The 21,847-nt window shown below is 38.3% G+C and overlaps 1 protein-coding gene across 3 annotated transcripts in view; it reads left to right on the top strand.

The window, feature by feature from the left end:
- The first annotated feature begins 2,214 nt into the window (after positions 1–2,214).
- The window catches only part of SLC7A2 (solute carrier family 7 member 2), a 55,246-nt gene continuing 35,613 nt past the window's right edge, over positions 2,215–21,847 (top strand). Inside the window, exon 1 of one of the 3 annotated variants that reach the window (XM_016129924.2) lies at positions 2,215–2,336. Coding sequence is in view for 2 of the 3 variants with exons in the window: in XM_016129909.2 (XP_015985395.2) it covers positions 19,389–19,538 (150 nt within the window). In the remaining variant the exon portion in view is untranslated. Of the gene's footprint in view, positions 2,337–15,262; positions 19,539–21,847 lie in introns of those variants that run through there. The other 2 variants (XM_016129909.2, XM_016129918.2) reach the window with 2 other exon arrangements.

The following is a 21,847-nucleotide window of genomic DNA, read 5'->3' on the forward strand; positions in this document are numbered from 1 at the left end:
CTCTTGAAATTCTCTGTAATTTCCTTAGGAGTTCAGAAGTACACAAATGATTCTGAAATCTTTGAAAAATGACAACCTAGATTACTCCTGCTGAAAATAACTAAGCTGGAATTTCTGTTTCATTCCTAAGGATGCCAGAAGCTTACCGGATGACAGTAAAAGTCACTGAGGTGCTTCAGACAGGGAGAAGTGGAAAATAAAAATGGTGGTGAAAGCATTACTCAACTAGAAAAGAAGGTGCTAATTCCATTCGAGGAGCAGGAATGGAGTAGTGCAAAAGGAAATGCAAATGAAGTCAAAATAGCTTACTCCATCTTAAGTATTTTGTTTCTGAACAGTCTATCCTAATTTCCCTCATCTGTCACAGTCCAATATAGAGACTCATACTAGATCTGTGGATGTTTTCCTCTTTCTACATCAAAACACGTTAAAAGTTGAGAAATAACCAAAGATCAAATGTGGGATTCACAGTTAATCAATAATTTCAAACGGAAAAAGGAATATGTAAGTCAAAGACTAGTGTGTCCGGATATTCATCAAACATCGTGCTTGTTAGAGAGGACTTACTCATTTTTGCTAAGAGCTGAAATAACTTTTAATAACTCACGTACATGAACATGATGTGTTTGTTTCAGGTAGTACCCAAATCAGACGGGCAGATTACTAGAGAAGCTCAGAAATTGGTATTCTGACTAAATTACCAGTTTCTAAATGTTAAACAGTTGTATTTCCACCTATTCACAAACTGTCCCTTTTGAGTATTTAAATAAAAATATTTGAGGGAATATTCTCTTAAACTCAAAAATAACCTCAGTTAAAAAAAAAATGAAAGGTGAAAATTTTTAGATCAGATCCTTAGAAATTTACTTTAGTAGTCTTAGAAATGAGAAAAAGTTTGAGTCGGGAGTCTTCACGCTCTTGTGCCATGCCTCCAAGCATTTGTGAGATTGAGTGAATTTGCTGTCAGAGTCAACAATATCATTTTCCTCAATGTCATTAATGATTATTTGCTTAAGGAATCTGTTTTACACTGTAAAAATAAGTTTATATTTTCAGAGTCTCTAGGATACTTAACCATACTTAGGATACTTACTATAACAGAAAATACTCTTGTAGCCACTGTGCTGTTTAAACTTCCAGTTCTTTAATGTGGTCCATGGATGGCTTCACGATGTACACAAACTTGGGAAATAGTTAGAGATTTTCTGCACGTACATTTTCTGGAGTGAAGCCCCAAACATTTAATCAGATTCTCTTGGGAACACATGTCTTAAAGAAGAATGGATTAGAGCATGACATTAAAAATATATGTGCAATGCATCAATTTAAATGTGGCACTTTGCTAAAGTTAACAGTATTACTAGTAAATGAATAAAGAGATGTTTACCACCAATTTTAAACAAAATAAGATAGGCTTTTCTATACAACAAAAATAGCATACTGTTCAATTCATTGTCACTGTTTTGCCTCCTTTTGGATTAAAATTAAGTTTTACATTATGACTTTGATCGTTTCAGCGACTCCTAAGGTAATTAGTAGCACAGTATGAAAAATGCCTTGATTGTGTAACTTCTCTTGCTGTCTTGGAAATACCAAATGTCATTTTCTTATAGTCCACCTCCAAATAATCACGACTACCTATTCGAAATAGCAACTGCCTATTTTTACAAACTTTTATGGTTTTTAAATGGCGAAGTAGTACTATTTGACAAAGCGCACGCATTTGGGCATTTATCGTGATCATAATTCTATTTTACTATCATTATTTTCTTTTTTACAAATTCTTTTTGGAATGAAAAGTAAACGCGCGACGAAAACCCCATTTGGAAGAACGCTGCTTAGAAGCAGCTTCAGAAAGCCCCCTGAGCACAGGCCCTCGAGGGAAATCAAGAATCCCGGGACCGCCCCGTTTCCCCTCCAGCAGAGCCCCGCGTCCCAGGCCCACTCGGCGAGCCCCGGGCGAGCGCATGTTCACGAGTGTCCGCGCTGCGGGCGGTGCACGGACCCCAGCGCCACCGGGGCCGGACACTGCCTACCGCGGATTGGCCCGCGTCGCCAGGCGCAGGGGTGGCCGGCGGGCTCGGCTAGCGGAGGGGCCGCGCGGGGGTGCGGAGGGGCGGCGCCACCAGGCCCCGCGTCCCGCCCCCCGCGCGGCTACACAGAAGGGCGCGCACGTGCCCAGCCCGTTTTCTGCAGCGCGGCGACCCGGGCGCTCCTCTCCGCGCGGACCAGCGAGGCGGCGGCCGCTCCTCCAGCCTTCCCCGGCCGCGGATCCCCGACGTGCTCCGGCCGCTCGCCCTCCACCGCCCTCTCGGCGCGGTCCTAGCGCTGCCCCAGTAAGTTGCCAAGTCGCCGGCCACGCGGTGGGGCCGCAGGCGAGGGGCTGCCTGGGCGCCCAGGCCCAGCGGAAGGGCTGGGGCGGGGGCGCAGAGGGCCGCGTCCAGCTGCGCGCAGCTGCCTCGAGGCCGCGCTCCAGCGACGCGGGGACGGCGGATCCCGGGGCTGCAGCCGCGGACCCTCGTCCCTAGGGCTGCACCCCGGGTTGCGCTTCTCCCTGCCGCGCCCCCGAGGTATGGGGTCCTCAGCGGCCTGGCAAGGCGACTTCGCGGAGTCCCTCTTGTCACTATTGTAGGCACCCCTCTGTGAGAGGGCAAACTGGGCCTCCCCGCTTTCTGCACACTGATGGGTCCTTGATGTCTCTTTCGCCTACCTTGAGGTTCTTGATTTAAATATAGAACACCGTTTGGAGCTCAGGAAGGCTTTTCACATCCTAGACCTACCTACCCGGGACTGACAGGACAGGTAAAGTGGCGTTTAGGGTGTTTTAAAGTAAATGGGTTGCGGTTTTAAACCCGTTTGACATGGGCTATATTTTTTAAAGCCTATTTCATGCAGAGTTCAGCCTTGAACTCGAAATGCCATTCTTGACGCTTAGGGAATCACAAGACCCATCATTAGAGTATAGCTCCTCCGGAGAACTTTACAACTTCTGTTGAGTACATCCAATCCATGGACTAACTTATTCAAAGATTGTCTCTTAGAGATATTTAAAAGAAATAGGCTGACAGGGTCATCAAAGTGGAAACTACCTAGATCTCGGGAGTAAAAATGTTTAAACTTTTAAATTTTTCTGCAGAACTGCCTGAAATATTGTTTAGGTGATGTGACTCTTTTAGACTCTTTTAGTCTTTTGTACAGAAAGACTCATTTTTTTAATGAGGGGTATGGTCAAATGTTATTCAAATAGAGCTATGTGAATCTTGGCAGGGAGCCTGGGGCATGAAGTTAGGTGTGTGTCCTCTGATATGATACTTTCTCATTCTTGCCTCAGCCAATTTTTACAATCAGTTGCCTCTTTCTCCCTCAGAATTGATAATAAGTATCTCCTCAGAAAATTGCAAACACTTGTGTTTCCGGTCTTTTTCTAAGGGATGTACAAGTTAAGAGTATTCTAATTATGTGCTTTCTTATAGTTTTTCTCTTATGGGTTTTCCCTTTTGTAATATTAAATCTCTTTTTTCTTTTAACGGTACTAACATGAAATGATTTCTCAGTGCATTTATTTTTTATTTCTCCCCGTATGAAAAATTTGTTAGTTGGCTACTCTGAATTGACTCTATGAGGTCACATTATGTATCAGGATTTTTCACGTTTCTCCTTGGCCCGTCACTTGGTTTCCACTTGATTAGGGGATGTGATTTACCTTAAGGCATTTTGATCTTTTAGCGTTTGCCACGGGCTTGGAGACCAGAGTAAAACTCTGGGTGGTATCTGCAAGGCTTCAGTTTGCAGACTGTCTGTCCTCTTTAGCATGTCGGCAAAGCCCTTTCAATTCCAAAGTTTGTAATCATTATCACTGGACTTAGAGGTAAGAGTCTGAAAAGAAGAATAGAGGCTGGAAAGGGGACATGGGAGCTGTTAGAGTTTTAAAAGTCTAGGAGACTCTGGAATTTTCGTCTCATATTCTCATATATTTTTGTCATTTGAACATATGTGCCTGAAGGATTGTAAAGCTCATGTTTTTTGCTTTCCACTACAAACCTGCTCGCCTTTGCTGAGTGAGGGTGCCAAATATGGCCCAGATTTTGTTCTCTTCTCATGCTTCCTTGCTTAGGTTATCACTATTTTTCCTGGCTCTTCTGGCCATTGTATCTGTGGCCATTTCATCTCTTTCCAGCCCACTTTGGGCTTTCCTTTGGTGACTTCTCTATTTAGCCTAGTTTCTGTCCCCTCTCCTGTTTTGTTATCTTTGTTTGTTGCTTCATATATTCATATCTGTCTACCTAGAAATGTGTGCATCTTTTTAATTGTTCAGAGCCATCTGCTGGTTTTATTTTGGTGCCCCCCAATAACCAACTTTGAGAACAGAATCTTGAAAATGCCTTTCTGTTACTGGGGTTTTTTGTTTGTTTGTTTGTTTGTTTTGCCCAAACATGATATGAACACATTGATTTTTAAGGACTGGCTTCTTGTAGACTAGTTACTGGATATCAGACATTTAGAACAAAAGAAATATTTGCTGTTGAATATATTTCTAAATATTCATATGGTTAGTGCTGTGTACCTCATATGAACATTTTGTCATCCAACTAAATGGAAGCCTACCTCATCTTACTGTGTTTCACCTTATTGTGCTTCATGGATATTGTGTTTTTCACAAATTGAAGGCAAGACCCACCACCAGTAAAAAGATTAAGACTCACTTTACTCAGGGTACTCTCTTTATTGATGTGATCTGGAACCAAATTTGCAATATTTCTGAAGTATGCCTGTACTAAAACAACAGTTAACTTTCAGATTTTAATTACGTGATACCATTTGTCGACATATTTTTGAAAATCTAAGTGGATAACTCATTTATATACCTTTAATCTGAATATTCAAAACCATATAGATATAGCCTTCATCAAAAAAAACTAATGAAATTGTTCCTTTCATTCTGTAATGTCTGGCCACCATATCTGTGGCCATTTCATCTCTTTCCAGCCCTCTTTGGGCTTTTCTTTGGTGACTTCTCTATTTAGCCTAGTTTTGTGTGTCTTTATTGTTGAGTGAATGCCACCAATTTCAATAATTTGAGGAAGAGTGTTATGTCCGTCTTTGAATGCATGTTATTTCACTAAAAATTACCAAGTTCTTACTCTCTACCAGGCACTGGACAACCCAAAGTAATGTATAGCTCCAATTTTAGAGGGATTCGACAATTATTTTTACATTCATTGAAGGATTTTAAAGAGCAGTTTTGTTTTGTTGTAATTTTATATAAAGTAACAACACCTATAAACAAATGACTTCAGTATTGTCTACAACAGAAAGCAAACAAGGAACACACTCTGTAATAGTCATATACCACTTAACGGTGGGAAGAATGTGATGCTAGGTGACCTCATCATTGTGTGAACATCAGAAAGTGCATTTACACATACTTGGTTGGTAGAGCCTACTGCACACCTAGGCTACACGGTATAGCCTATCGCTCCTAGGCTACAAGCCTGTACAGCATGTTACTCCAGAAAACAACATGAGATTAAAGCAACCACAAGAGAAAATGCCGCAACAAGAGATGCAGTTAACAAAAGATGGATAAGGCTGCTGCTGGCATAACATGACATACTGTTTTACAGCAAACTTTATTTTTTATAGGAAGAAAGAGTACACTCAAAAATAACAATAAAAAGTATAGTATAGTACAGACATTAACATAGTCATTTTCCATCATTATCAAGTATTATGTACTGGACGTAATTGTAGGTGCTATACTTTTAGACGACTGGGAGAGCAGTAGGTTTGTTTACACCAGCATCACCACAGACACATGAGTAGAGTGTTGTGCTACGACCTTGTGACAGCTACAATGTCGCTAGGTGATAAGAATCTTTTAGTTTTGTTATAATCTTGTGTGACCACCATTGTATATGTTCCCCATCTTTGGGAAGTCATTAAGTGACTCATGACTGCATATGATGATGCTGGTTACTATTCCGTTATCAAAAGCACGTGTGCTTGGTGTTTTTGTTTTAATAGCAGTAACACGTTTGTCCTGACTCTTCTAATATTTTCTTTTAATTGCCTTTCTGGCTATTTCAGAAGTGTTGTTTGTGGCTGTGGAAATATGGTAGATGCCTCCAATAAAACCAAACCAACAACTGAGGGTTCGTTTCTACCAGGCTCTAACTAGTTGATCAGTCTCTAACTAGCTGAGTTAAGATAATCAGAACATGGTTTACCTATTAACTTTTCTTCTCCAACTTAGTAAACATAAATGTTATATATTAATCTGTGGAAGCAAACAGTATACTATTGTTTTTTGTGTGATTATGGGACTCTTTTAAACTAAATATGAGAATGGCCTCTGCTGCCTGTGGTTAACCTTCTCCTTGGTAAGTGCAATTTGTATTGACTTTAAGATTTCAGTTAACGTGGTTTGTGTTTAAAAGTCTGAATTTGAGTATGTGGGTCACAGCTCTTCTGTTCTCAGACTTCTACTTCGGATCTCTCTCCTCCAGGATATCTGTGGTTCTCTGCTTTTCTGGTTGCGCACGAACATGATACATTGTTGAAAATCTTGGGGTTTCTTGCATCCAAGATTGAATCATCAAGTTAGTGTCCTACGTGATAATTTAGTGCTGCAAATGTCGTGTGTTTAATTTTATGTCTTCTCCCCATCCTGCTGCAAAAAACAAATACATAGAACTTACACCCGCACAGGCATCCCAGGGCTGCACACTAGCACCGCTCCTCAAAACTTGAGCCTCGTCCTGCATTGGGCAGTGAGGCGGACGATGTGAGGACATTTCATAACCTTTCTTCCAGGAGTTAGGGGAAAAAAGAGCCCTGACTATCTCATATCCATTTTTGGAATATTTCGTGAACAATACACAACAAAGAATTGTTGTGTCTCTTGTTGATTCTTACCAAATTTTCCCACAGTTGTGGGGAAAATTTTTTTCTTTCCTTAACCCACTCTGGCTTCATCAAGGCTCCCTAAGTCTTCATACAGTTATACCCAAAGCAATGCTGTTGACACGATCAAAGCCCACTTCTTTCCAGTAGTGACGTAGGGTTCACGGTGGTTTTAGTTTGATATCGAGATGCTGAGCAATACTGTCACTAAGATGCTGTTATTCTACTTTTGTCCATCTTTTTATTTTGTGGGTGGTTGGATCTTACAATAATTGGATATGTTTCACTTTTTTACAAATGCTTATTTAAAAAGTCAAGTAATAAACCTTAAAGGTCACTTTTTATTTATTCTGCTATATCGGCAGAAGATATTTTGAATTAGGTAAAGGTTGTTTTAGGGTCTTTTCTTGCCTTGCCTCTGGTATCTAGCTGTCATTTGGTAAATGATGACAATGATATAGTCACCAGTGGATTAACTTGGTATATTGAACCATAAGGAAAAAAATGGGGGTCTCTTTGCATGTTCCACCTTATTTGTTTACTCCCTTAATCTGAACTCGTGGCAGATTTTCAGAATTCAATTGAATTTCTACTTTTAAAAGCCACACTAAAATCTCCAGAAATTGAAATATATTTGAGTCCTAGAGGTGGACATCATTTCTAAATCACATGCAAAGTATCTTTTCCCAAAGCACATGGGTTTTATTTCCTCCATCCCTCATTTATGCCTCTGGTTTCTAAAAGAAGGTATCCATTTGGTAGAAAAAAACTGAATTTGGTTTTTGTGAAACTAATATGCAAAGTTTCTAGTATTTAGCAATTATGTGTGCATCCAAATTATTGAATACTGTTTTGATACCTTGGGATTCCCTTGGAATAGGAAATATGACTTTGTAACTGTGATTCTAAGAAAATCCTGTAAAGTATTCTATTTAGAGTCTTCCATGATCAATGGTAAGTTAATCCATTCTTGATGAATACATGTATATATCAATGGCTCAGATCTAGAGTCTGTAAAGGAGCAAAGAATAAATAGCCTAGTTCCTGTTGTCCGGGCACTAACCACCAAATGAAGGAGTTAACAGGTATATACACAGTGGGAAAAGAATGATAAAGCTGCCATTTGATACAAAGAGCTGAAAGTATCAGAAGGGGAAAGAACATTCTATGCTAAACTTTTGTTTTTTTAATCTATGCAGTATGTTCCCAACGTAAACCAAATGGTCAGTCAGTCTAAGTATTGTCATCTCCATTCTGATTCCTATCACTGCTATTAAAACCCACTACTCTTCCTCTTCCTCCTTGCTCTTCGGTAAAACTTGGGTCACTTGGGCTTCAGTTCTGGCTGAGCAGTTCACCAAAATTTGCTTTTCAGAGGACATTATTAATAAGTTGGTAGAATTGATCATTATTATTACTCTGGGCCTCTAGAATACTGTGATGTTTAACTGAAAATTCAAACTATCTTGACAGGTCTTAAAAGAAATTTAAAACACATTAGGAGATTATATTTTAGGTGGAAATATTGAAGAATAAAACCATTCCAAATGTGCAATCAAATTAAGGACTTGAGTGTTACACACCTGAAACTAAAACAGTGTTGTATATTAACAATACTTTAATTTTAAAAAATTAAGAGCATGAGATTATCTTAATTTTTCACTCTGACAGTTGAGTTGTTAGCTTAGGCAAGCTTGGTTCCTTCATACAAACTAATGAGTTTCAAAAACTCATAAAGGGACTTGTCAAGAATGGCAAGATCACAAGCGGCCTTCAGCCATCCCTCCCATTGTTGCTTCTTCCACAGAACACCCTCTGAGGACCAGGAAAGCAGCTTACTCTTGGTTCTAATCTTGGCTTTCATTTTAGAATGGACAAAGGGACTGATAAAAAATGCCAGTAGTTGAAGAGATACTTGTCTATTCCATGGTAGAGAGGGAGGAGTTCTTTTGTTAGAAGGAAATGTGTTCAGTTTGGTGTCCTACCGTTGAAGAAGTGTTTTTTTTTTTTTTTTAATTAGATAACTAAAACTTTATTTACTGTCGTCTTCAGTTGCTTTCGGACATAGTTCTTTTATTATAGAGGGTTTCCACGAAGACAGGGAGCTGGGTATCACTTCTTTACCTTTCAGGTTTCAAGTTCTTGTGAAACCTTTTTTAAAAAAAGTATAATTGTTCTTGAGAGGTGGTAAGTATATGTGTGTGGGGGGGTGGGGCAGGAAATTGATTTATATCTTTAGTCTACTAGACAAATCTTTATTTAAAAGAATCCGGGGGTGAGTTCATTTCTACTAGGTAAAAATTGCTTAACAAGGTTTTTATTTAATGGACCCGAGGTGCTCAGAATTCCATTAATCATAGCTCTTCATTTGCAATGGATTGTCGTCATGCCATTGCTGGTTCTTGTATGGCCAATAAATTTATTAATTTTAGGTTCTTGGATTTTTTGGTGAGTGGATATTCATTGTGTTATTATAATATATGCATAAATGAAATTAAATAAATTTCTCTTAAATAAATTAACAAATAAGAATATTTACAAACATCTTCTTTGTGTTTTTCCTTCAAGTAGAGAACATCTGTATTAAAAATTTTCCCCTTCCCTTCAAAAGAAGAACTTGCTTTAGATAGTGATTTTTTTCTTTCTGAAATTTACTTTGTACATACCTTGGAGATATTGTGGGTTTGGTTGTAGACTACCGCAATAAATCTAGTATCAATAAAGCAAGTCATCATCTTTTTGCTGGTGAAGGGTCTTGCCTTCAATTTGCAAAAAGTGCAACTGTGAAGCGCAATAAAGTGAGGTGCAATAAAATGAGGTATGCCTGTACTCACTTCTGTAATGCCCCTGGTCTCTTGAAGCGGAGGCTCCTTATTATTTCTGCATGGGCTCACAGCCCACAGATTGTCCGCAACCTGCTTAGGTACTCGCCCTGGTAAAATGTAGATGAAAACTTCCTGAGAGTTTATATCAGCCTTTTAGTGAGCACAGCTCTGTGCCGTGTGAGGATGTGCTACATGACGAATGAGATGACCCAGTGGATCACGGTTCAGTCTCTGTGGAACTTCCTGGTGTTCTGAAATTTCACTGCTCAAGTCTTAAAAGATTGGACAGGTTACTCAAGTGGGAGAACTAAAGAGATCCAGGTTGAAAAGAGAAGATTACATTGACTTATTGTGTTTTCTAATGAAAGGCTTCATGGCAAGTGTCATACAGTTTTGATCAACTGTATTTGAATTGGTACTTATAATTCTTTGATATACAGACAAGGAGCTGCCCCTTCTTTAGTCTAATAGTCTCTTCATTCTGATTATACTTCAGTGGAAGAAAAACCACACATTTATTTGCATATGAGATGCTCCTGCCCCATTAATTTTGTGTATGATTCCAAGACTCCCTGAATTCCAAGCAGTGGACACTTGCAGTTTCAGGACCCCAAGTCCGGAAAACCCTGTGATTCTCAAGCCATTTCAGCTCCTGGGAAAGTACCTTAGGCGAGAAGCCTTTGGAGCAGGATGGGGCCTTCTGGTCATACCTCCTTTCGTCTTGCTGATTGTAAAACTGCTCATGGCCTCCAAGCAGGGGCTGAGCACTGGCTCGGAAGTGGGTGTGGTTGTGGGGAGTTCTGAATTAAAAAGGTATGACAATGACACTATGAAGCCCACTCAAACTTTTGTCATGGGGGGCGTAGTTCCTTCACCTCAGAGGAACACTTTGGAATTGAGTTGTCTCTAGCATCACTGCCCTTCTTTCCTCCAAAGTCTCAGTCCCAGATTTCTATGTCTACCTGGAAATAAATTCTAAGTTTAGCTGAGATCATTTTAATCGAGTTATCATAAATATATACATAAATGGGAAAAAATAGATAAGAATAGTTAGTGCCCTCTTATGTAAAATTGTAGCATCTTTAGAGTGACATTTGAAATCCAACCTTATGGTTCAATGTCAATCTGATGTAAATCTTCTTGTAGAAATCTCTGGAATTTAATAAACTTACAGTTTAGTAGAAATAAAGAGGTTATACTACAGGGCAACGTAGGCGTCACTGCAGAGCCTGGTCAGTTTTTAAAGTATAAAATTACATAAAGCTTTCTCTCTTACTTGTCATGTTTGTTTAATCATGTGCCTCATGAACAACAGTGAGGCAACGTGAGCAATTTTCAAGTCAATTTCTCTATTGAAATTCTTGTCTTTTGCAAAACTTGCTTCATAAGTGGTTAAGATTTGTAATGTTTTGTGGCAGAAAGCCCTCTTTAAATGCATTACATTTGTGGCATAGTGGTTGTGTAGGTGGAGTGGGACTTGTGTATGCTGTATTCATCAAGAAAACAGCACAAAGCACATGCCATTGAGAAACAATAGTGGGTGTTGATAAAATTTGTAGTACTAGAGCTTGAAAGCATATGCAGGGTTGTTCTCGTTTTACTCTCCTGAAACTTTGAATTTCACCTTTAAAACAAAATCACTTTTTTTATTAGATGGTAATACGTGAATAAGGGTCAGTATCTTGGAAATTTGGTTATACCACTGTAACAATAGTGAGACACTGTTGTGTTATTTGGTTTTGTATTCCATACTCTAAACTTAGCTACTTTGAAACCTGTCTTGTGGACAATTTCCGAAGAACTGGAAGTTTTCATTGCCAGCCTCTGGCCGGGAGAGTTCCTGAGTCCCAGGCTCTATGTATATGCCAAACATAGTGCTAGACTGATTTGGACGGGAAGCACACTTCTGAGAATGACATTTAGAGCCCGCTTTTTATAGATTAAAAAACATCTTGAAAGGTATAACTCATCTGAGCTCAGACAGCTAGGGTGGAATGAAGACTTGATTTCAAGAATTTTGATTTAGCAAAAGCACTAATTCATATCTGGCCGTTCTGTTTTGTGAAAGCATGTTTTAATCACTATAGTGTACTGCGTAAGTGGCAGGAATTTTATAAATGGGGATCAAAATTGTTTTAACTTAGTAGTTTTTATATTTTAAAATTTCTTGGAAATAACATTTGAATAAGCCATTTCAGTATAGTGACACTTTTATGATATTAATTTTTAAAAATAGCATGCTTTTACCAAAAAAAAAAAAAAGGAAAAATGTAATATTAACCCAAAAATAAAGACTGTACATATGGGTTCTAAGCCATCTAAAGTCATTAAGATTTAAACTTCGTAAGTAGTGCTTTTAAACAAGTATGTTCTGTTTGGAGTGCTATTGTGCTATCTTAAAAAAAAAAAAAAGCTGTTTGAATTTTTATTTTTCCTGATTATCATAGGTAACAGATGGTTTGCACTTAGTTCAGTGAACCAAACAAAAAAAGAGCAGACTTTGCATAAAATTTCTGTTGATGTTGCCATTTTGTCTCACTGAGATGGATCATATGAACTTTCTGAATAATGAAGAGCATATTTACATTATTCTGATCTTTTTTTGCTACAGAGTACAAAAGGTTGTGAAGGACAAACAACCTAGTATTTGTCACTTTAAATTGTTATCTTGTAAATTAAAGTATTTTTCTATTCTTATGCATTGCCAACTCTAGGTATGTTATATTCCCTGACTACTTCTAAAAACGATAATTATTCCAGTGACTTTGAAAACTGAAGGTACCATTTATTTCATTGAACTACAGGAAATGGTAGTAAATTAATCTTTATGAGGATTTTAAACCTTAAAGCCTCAAGAACCCACATCATTTCTCTGATCCCAATTTTGGAAGTATTTAGTACAATTGCTATCTAATGTTTACCTTTCTGTTGATTGACCATCACCAGCCTTTTCATAGTGGTTGGTTAACTTTTGCATGTGGTGGTGAAAGGTGGAGGTGATGGTGGCATAAGGCAGCCAGGATGATATTACCGAAGTGGCGGTAACGACCAGAGATGAGGGAGACACCAGCTGTAGTTGTTGGTACCAGCGGTAACTTAAAGTTCAATGGAAAGGCGCTCCTGTTTTCAGAACTAGCCTTCACTTTATCATAAATAATTTTAATGCATTACATATTAGACCAGGGGCATCAGTAAAGTTGAACTATGTAATTTCACTTCTAACTCTGTATGCATGAACCAAACAAAATTCAAGCCATTTTCAAGAACTGGGAAAAAAGTGCTCAATGTATTGAACTAAATGTAATTTCTATTGAGTGAAATAAAAGAGGAAAAAGGAATACAAGAAATAAGTCTTCATTGTTTTTTGCCCCCAAGAAAATGATGTATGTAGAATAATTTTAAGGATGAGAAAGTAATTTTTCTCCAGTGTTCATTTCAACAGAACTTCTCCCAAAATTATTTCCTGAATTGAGTGTTCTACGTCTTTTAAGATATAATATATGGCATGATAGTTTTAATAAATCATGAATTTCTAGGCTTAGAAGAGGCCTGTATATTTCATTTCAAGCAGAACCATGCCTAACTATTCCTCAAAGGTGTGTGTATTATGTAAGAGTGAGCTGGCTATTATACATATTGCAGACATATCTGCAGAATAGTCAAAATTTCCAAACTGGTAACATAAATGAAAATGTTTTCATATTTAAAAATAAAATGTTGAGAATGTAACTGTAGCAGATGATCAGCATTTTCTTCTTAACATTTTAATCCCCAATACTAAATGTCGATTTTTTTTTCCCCTAACTCCATGTCAGTGATTAGGAAAAGAGGGGCTTAGCGCATCAGAAGATCCCTCCGGCTCCTTCCTTGCTCTAGAAGAAAAATAGCAAGTAGCCCATTCTCGTTTATTATTCCCTAGGGTTTCCCACCAAGAGCTTCTTGACCTCTCTTGATGCCCAGCACAGGTCCAGTGTGCTGCCCCTCACAACTGTTTGAGTCCCTGATATGTAGCTGGGATGTTTCTAGGGGTGGTGGCAGCTGGTGGCTGTTTAAGGTAGTTTAGCTTATAATTGAGAGAGAATTTACCGCTGCCTCCATATTTTCTATTCTCCTCTTCCCTTCTCCCTTCTCCCCCTCCTCCTATTTCCCCTCCTCTGCTTTCTTTTCCTCCCACCTCCTCCTCCTCCTCTGCCTCTCATTTTTCTTCTGGTTGGAGTTGTGAATAGGCCTAGCGCTCACTAAGACCCAGCTGAGGGGGCTGAGCTCTTTTGTAGACCATGCTCCGGGTGTCTCTCTTAACTGTCTACTGTCCTTGGCATGTAGATTGTGTTTTCTCCTTTGGATAAGGTCAGCCTTGAGGGACATTGCTACATACACTTGGCAAACGCTGAGGGGAGCATGCCAGTGTGTGGGGAAACCGCACGTAAGCATCTCCTCGGTGGCACGAGAGCGGTGTTCTTGCTTTCCTCTTCTCCCTTCCTTTCACTCAACAGTGACTCTAAATGCAAACTTTAGGATAATTGGCAACTTTTTCCAAGTCCAAAAACAAATGAAGCAGTGACTTTAGGAAGTGTAATTCTGCAACTTTTTAAGAAAAATCCCCATCCATTTATAGCATCATGTTAACTTTGCATGGAAGAACACGTTGTAGTTACTGTGAATAAGAGCTAATGTGTTTTCTTGACGTGTCAGCCTTTTAGTCATTGCTTTCCTGAGTAACTTTAAAATGGAGCTAGAACGTGCTCAGTTTTTAACTTGAATTAGAGTGATATAGCTACTGCTTTATCAAATCTTGTTATCAGTTACAGCATTTGTTATAAAAATTATTCACAGGATAGATTCAGTTAATTGGGTTTGTAGTCAAGTAATATCTGTCTGTAAAGATTTAATCATATATTAAAAGGACTATCATACTTAAAAAATATCTTCTAGCAGAACATATTTTAGTTTAGCTTCTTTAAGGATAATAACCATTTTGTCAGGACTTACCGTTTCAAGGCACTAAATTCTGGGGGCTTTACAAAGCCTAAACAACAAATTCTGCCCATTGGAAAAAAAAAGTTCATTTACAACTTAGATTCTGAAAGTTAGAATTTAGAGGGTTGGACCACATATGAGGGCCACTGAAGTTTATGTTCCTTCACAAGCCACCTGTTGACAAACTGTGACATACAGAACCAATGATTTCACAGCATCATTTGCCATTCTTTAAGCAAATAAAATCATTGGGTTGTTGACCCAAAGATAAACTTTAAAATTTAATTTTCTTTCTTTTAAAACATATGGCCGTTGAGTAGTTATGGAATGCCTGCCACGTGCAGAGCTTTTCCGTGTACTTAGATACAGACACAAATGAAAAAGGACATGTTCTTTGAGCTCTTGGAACTTACTTTCTAGGTCAGACTTAGTGGTGTCTTTGTACCCAGAGCAGAATGACAAATGGCATGGCTTTTTTTTTTTTTTAGAGCAAAATAGTGAGGAATTGGGGGTGGGGGGTGGGGGTGGGGGTAACTATGGTGAACCGGAGAGCAGTCAATTTAAAAAATACTCTGTTACCCAAAGCATACACTGGGAGTTGGGAGGAGTGACTGGTAAAACATTTACAAAGAACCCAGCAGTCATTCACATTGTGAAAAAAGTAGATGTGGAATTAGACTGCAGCCTAGAAAACTTACGTTTTTATTCTAGATCTTTTAAAATATGTCAGAACACACTGGTATAGAAGACAATTTCAAATATATTTTCCCTCGTAAAAATCTACACAGAAGAGACTGGGTAATATGTAGCAGCTGTTGATGGAAGTTGACATTTTGCAGGAATAAATTTTGGAATAACAAAATTTTAAGTTTTGTACATTTCCCTCTTAAAACTACTCTGAGTAGAAACAAAGCTCAATTTTGCTCTGTACAATGTCCTTGTCCTGCTTCCTAGATCCCATATTCATCTCTTAAGCTAGCTTTATTATCCTTTCATTCACTGCAAAATATTGTGTCATAAAAGTTATCAAATAAGCTTCATCTTCAAGCAGATTCTACTTTTTCAAATTTCTAATGACAACTACCTTAAGTCCTGGAAGCATAACAGTAATTAGAGTAAAGGTAGTGGAGACCAGTAAATTTTGCTGAAGTGAGAAAGATAAAACCTATTGTTCGTGTATGGTCTGAATATTCCTAGTATTTAGTGTTACTGGCTAAGTGGGTAAATGATAGAGCTTTTCTTTTCTGGTCTTGTAGGAAAGTATTTTATATGTGATGAATAGGTGCATTGGTAGAACTGTTATTAAAGGTAATACCTGCTATTCAGAATTAAATATGCCATCCAGGCATATAGGGCAAAGGAAAGAAAAAGAGAAATTAAAGTTGTTAACACTAAAATTGACTTGTTGCATCAGATGAACCTTGAAACTTAAGACAGGTTTACCCAATCGACATCTATTTGATCTCAACGGTGACTATGTAATGGTGAAATGCCCCCTAACACTTTTCCAGTCATCAGTGTTATGAGGACATACTTTGTGGGGTTTTTAATTTTCTAGTCCCTGTGAACTGACATGACTGCTCCTGTTTTGGAAAGTGAAAATGTCACGTGGGGCAGGAGGTTTTTGGCAACATGGACTTCAGTGTAAACTACCTGTTATCTGACTATTTGTTTATACATATGCAGAGAATCACGAAAAACTTTGCTTTTCAGCCACACACACACACACACACAAAAGAAATTGAACCATTAAATCATAAAATCTAAGTTGGCAGATACCTTAGCTAATCCTCTTCTAACTAAATCAGGTTCTGCAAGTTTCTTAATCATTCCGAATCACCTGTTCTTTGTTTAAAATAATGACAGAATCTGAAATCTTTATTGGTGGGCAGCTTCTCATGGGTAGGAACACTGTTAGGGAGGTCTGCATTTTATTGGGTCAATATCATACTCTTTTTATATTTATTTTCTGTGTTTGGAGTTTTTGTCTTCTAATATAATGTGAATAGAATCAGTCTTCTTACACATTGTCATTTACATATTCAAAAAAAGTTATCTCTTTTTTCCCCAAGAGCAAAAAGAGGTGAAATGTAGAAAAACCAGTTTATATTTCTGAAGTTCTTTGCTATTTGCCGGATGCTTTTCTTGTTATTTATTTCTTATAGCAGTCCTGTTTCAAAGATGAGAAGACTGAGACTCCAGGGACTTGCCCAGACCCCTGGCTGGCAACTCTCAGAGCTTATTGGCTAGACTGCAAGCAAAGTTCCCTCTCTGGGCGCCTGCTGCACCCTGCTTATTGTGTCTGAACATCTGCAACTTCTTTAATTCCTCTTCAAGTTATGACATGATTTCCAGACCCCTTACCCTCTTCTAGTCACTCTTTACTGGACATATTTGGTCAGAGTTTAAGAAAAAGATGGCTACAGCCAAGCATCCAAACATTCAGAAATATTTGAGTGGTAGCTATGGGCCAGGTACTCTGTAGGTATTTGTGATACACCTGTGAACAAAGCAATCAAACGAAACCCCTGCCCTTGTGAAGCTTGCATTCTGAGGATTTACACTGGGGCTGAGGCCCCTGGCCCACAACTAGCACCCAAAAGGACTTTGTAACAAGGTACTAAAGAATTGGACTAGCAGACTCTGTGCTGTTAAAGAGTTAAGGTGGGAATTCTAAATGAAAAGTACAAATGTTTACCAAATATGCATCTAATATCTCCTCTGGTTTCTCCCCTTTTCATTCCTTCAAACACATTCCTTCTGTGAATTAAGAAATAATGTTGATTTCAACTGAATTATACTAATTTATTCCGAGGCACAAAATGAGACCATAGAAAAAATTGTGATACTAGTCTGGAGGCCATTTGAAATAAAATCTAAGCAAAATGAAAATACAGAAGATGTGATTTGCAGAGCCAGAAGACTTTGTTCTAAAATATGTTTTGAATTCAGAAAAATGGGGACAATTTAGAATATTAGATATTTGAGAACTCAATAGATGGATAGGAATGAACTAGATACATTGTAAAATTAATACAGTATTTCAGAAAATCTTACATGTTTTAGGTAAAGTAGTAAAAGTCTTTTATATAAAGCCTTTCTATATTAAATCATTGGAGGTTTTTGTAGCTAGAAGATAAGTTTTAATATATGTTAAAATTTTAATATAGGCATAATTTATGATGCTTATCTAGTTATTTTTCTTGGTCCTTAAAAATTTTTTTGCTGTGGCTTATATTCGAATAACTATTATTTAAGGTAGTAACGGTTTGTGAATTTGAAAGGTTAATATTTATTGGAGATGAGGTTTTAAAATTCCAAAGTCTTCCAGATATATTTTTGGTAACTTCTAGATGGTGACCTTCAAATTATCTTTCATCAGCTGGGTGTACAGTGAGCTGTGAAGAGCCTGGGAACAGCTAGAATTCTGTATTTCTCTTTCCGTATGGATTATGTAGCCTTGAGGAAAGGACATGGACTTTGGAGCTTCACAATCTTAGGTTCAAATCTACGTGTTATTTCAAGCAAGTTGCTTAACATCCCTGAGCATCAGTTTCATCATCTGAAGATGGGCCATTTCCCCGAAGTGGTTGTGAGGGTTGAATAAAAGAATGTATATCAAGAGCCCAGAACATAATAGGAGAGCAGTCAATGAGCACAGCTATTTTCATTTTCATATCCCATATTGATTCCTTTTTTTCCTCCTTCCGTCCTTCCTTTTTTCGCCCCCACAACATCCAAAACTGAAGAAGCAGTATCCGGGAACTCTTCAGCATGCTATATTGAGCCAGATGATATAATCATTAGCTAACACTGGCTTTTAACCAAGCCATGGCGACAAGTTTCTTTCCTTATGGCATGTTCTGGATAGTATTTCTTCTCAGTTTAGAATATGTACTTCATAACTGGACTATTTGTTGGCAGAGGACGGCCTGTGCTTCACTTCTGGGATGTGGTAGTTAACGGTTTGCTCATCAGAGCGCGCTGTTTCTTCAGTTCAGTGCTCATTGTGGGAAACTTTGAGCTCTGAAAGAAATGTACATTTTGTACTTGTCTCTTTAGATGGCACAAACCAATCAAAAACCTTAGTGGCTGTAACAAAATAGAGCCAAGATAAATAAATAAGATTTTGTTCTTTTAAAAAATTGTGAGACTTCATGGCATTGCTTCTAAAAGGCTAATGCCCAGATAGCTTATGGAGAGTCAGACACACTTGATTTTGTGTCTTGACTTAGATATATACTACCCAGTATTTAATCTCTCAAAACTTTGGTTTTCTGATCTATAAACTAGAGGTCATAGTAGCACCTACCTCCTAGGGTTATTCGGTCATTTAGTTGGGTTAATGCGTGTAACGCCTTTGGTAAATGTTAGCTCTCAGCAGTGGCAGGGGAAGTAAAAGCTGCAGTGGTGACAGTGTATTTGTGTATATTCTGTGGGCAAGTCTCACCCCGGAAACTTACCAGAACTCTTCTTAACTTTTAAATTGATGATTGAATTCTCATTAAGCAGTATCAGTGAAAGTCTTTTCTTTTATATTCCTGCTGGTATTTTCTTTTTCCAGGATAACTGCAAGTTGCCTGTCTCTGAATCCTGTTTCGCAGCTCTGTCCGCCAGGTCAGCTTTCACTGAGGATGTGGACTTGTCTTGCTCATCTTTTGCCCTGCAGCCTGCCTCATACGTATGCGCTTGTTTCCGATCGCCTTGTGGTTCCCTTGCGTTTGCTTCAATCCCTTCAGGATGTTTCTCTTTTTCCCCTGCCACTTCATCTTATCTGCCTCATTCACTTCAAGGTCACTTATACAAAGAAGATGCAAGTTTCTCCAGATCTCAGTAAGTGTGCCCAGGTGCCTAAAACAAATATGCATATTCACTTTGCCAAACTGACTCTTTCTGTGTTTAAAATATTCTCTGCTGTATTTTCTCCATAAAGCCTTCCAGACTGATCCAAGAAGAACACCCTGCTTCTAGGAACCCTGGTAAGGGATCTAGTAGAACATTTGATAGGATGAGGTATCTCATTCCTGAGCATTGAATTTGGGAAAAGAAGAGTTTTCCATAAAAAGGAATTATTAGTGATTATCATAGTGAAATATATGTTAAAGCTATATTATATTCAGTTTTGAATGCTGTTTGGCACTGATTTTAGAACTTGAGACGTTTCAAGGCTTTGATAAGTGACAAATGCATTTAAAATTTTAAAATATAGGGTATGTATATATAACACATAACAAATGTGTTTTAGGAAGAATTAACAAAAGTAGAAGGTTTCTTATTGTGGCATATGTGTCAAAGCTTAGGGATTCATAAGAGTGTATTTTTGGCTCCAGTAAATTACACACACACACACACACACACACACACACACGCGCGCACACACACACATACAAACATACACATACACATATATAATGTTCCAATGGGGTTATGAGAAGACACACAGAACACAGTTTCTGTCCTCTAGGTTTATCAGATCCATGCGCTGGGAATGGAATGATGAGCACTGGATACATATGGTGCACTAGTCCAGGGCATAGGTGATAAGTGTCATCCAGAGAGGTGTCAATAGGATATCATGGGCTCTCCAAGGAGGTATCACTTCCACTTGAGGGGATCAAGAGGAAGTTTCATGGAGAAGGCAGGATTTGAAAAGGACCTAGAGAGAGGAATAAATACGTTTGAGCATAGGGTACTTTCAAGTAGAGATGAGATTAAGAAAACACTCATGATAGAGAAAAAGAATGAACAAAGGACTCTGAAAAGTATGGGAACCGTTAGCAAAATAGCACACACTTCTCTTTAACCAGTATAAGGTGGACTGCAAGGGAATTGGGAGGATGGCAAAGGAAGGGGAAAAGAAGAGGAATAGTAGTAGTAGCTTACATTTATTAAGTACCTACTATGTGCCAAGTAGTGTTTTAAGCATTTCACTTTTATTAACTGATCTAATCCTAAGGAAGATAAGGCTAGAAATGCAGATTGAGTCATAGTTTGGACTTTGAATATGAGGTAAGGAGTTTGTATTTTGGTCAGTTATGAGGTGTCTGAATTGTGGAGGAGTAACAGCTCCTGTGAAATGAGGACCATGGGATGAACTGCGGTTATAGCAATGAGGGCGGCGTTCACAGAAATTCTAAACCGAGGTAATTGTGTATGTTAGGAGTCTCCGTGAACGGCAGTGTTGGTCTTTTCATATTGCAAATTTCCAAGTCTTCCTGAAAGGGTATCTTTTAAAATAGAGTAGCATGTTAGTGTATTTTATACTTCAGTATTGAGTTATATAATATTTTAATATCTTTTAAAATGTGTTTTTAATGCAAATTAATTAGTTACCTGCTTTAAAGTTACTTAACTTTTTAACCTTGAGTTACATATATGTTACTGAAATGACCTCTGAAAACATTTCAGGCTTAACATTTTTTAGGGGTGATTAGATTTTGAAAGAAAACATAATACCATAATGATATTTATTCTCACTGATTCATTGATATTATTGATTAGGTTAATATATGCAAGATAATTATATATATATTTTTTCTTGTTAGTGTTTTTTTTTTGTGGTCCTTCAGACTTTTTACTTTCTTTATAGGAAAAAAATTATTTAAAATATGGAATTATATATTTTGATAGCAGGAGGTCAGAGAAATCTTTATATTTTAGGAAAATCCAGGGAAATTCTTATAGAATACAGGCAAAGTTTTAGAAAATCTGTGTTTTTCTCTCACACACAAAAAGCTTGTAAATAGCCTATGTTGGTTCTTTATGATCCATAGCAAAGCACAGTGTAGGACTGGAAGAATTCACACCAGATTGATTTGGTAGGATTCAGACAGTTCCTTGATATTTAATTCTAGGTACACTGTTTCTGTCCTGTTAGTCTGTATGAGCTTTTGCTTAAGGAATTGCACTAAGGGAACTGTGCTGTCTCATCCACACTGAATTCTGCCTGCCATCGAGGTAGTGCCTCCGGGGCGCTGCTCCTGGGCCAGACCTCTCTGTGAAGACAGCTGCGGTGAGACCCAGCCCAGAGGTGGGGCTCTTCACGGGAAGAAGCTGCGCTGGGCTGTGGCCTCTTGTCAGCTTTCTGGCTGCAAGCCTCTCATTAGCATGGGGTACTGGGATGTGCTTGGTAAAGGAGGCAA

The sequence above is a fragment of the Rousettus aegyptiacus genome, unplaced genomic scaffold, assembly GCF_014176215.1.
Source record: "Rousettus aegyptiacus isolate mRouAeg1 unplaced genomic scaffold, mRouAeg1.p scaffold_m13_p_11, whole genome shotgun sequence".
Classification (NCBI taxonomy): domain Eukaryota; kingdom Metazoa; phylum Chordata; class Mammalia; order Chiroptera; family Pteropodidae; genus Rousettus; species Rousettus aegyptiacus.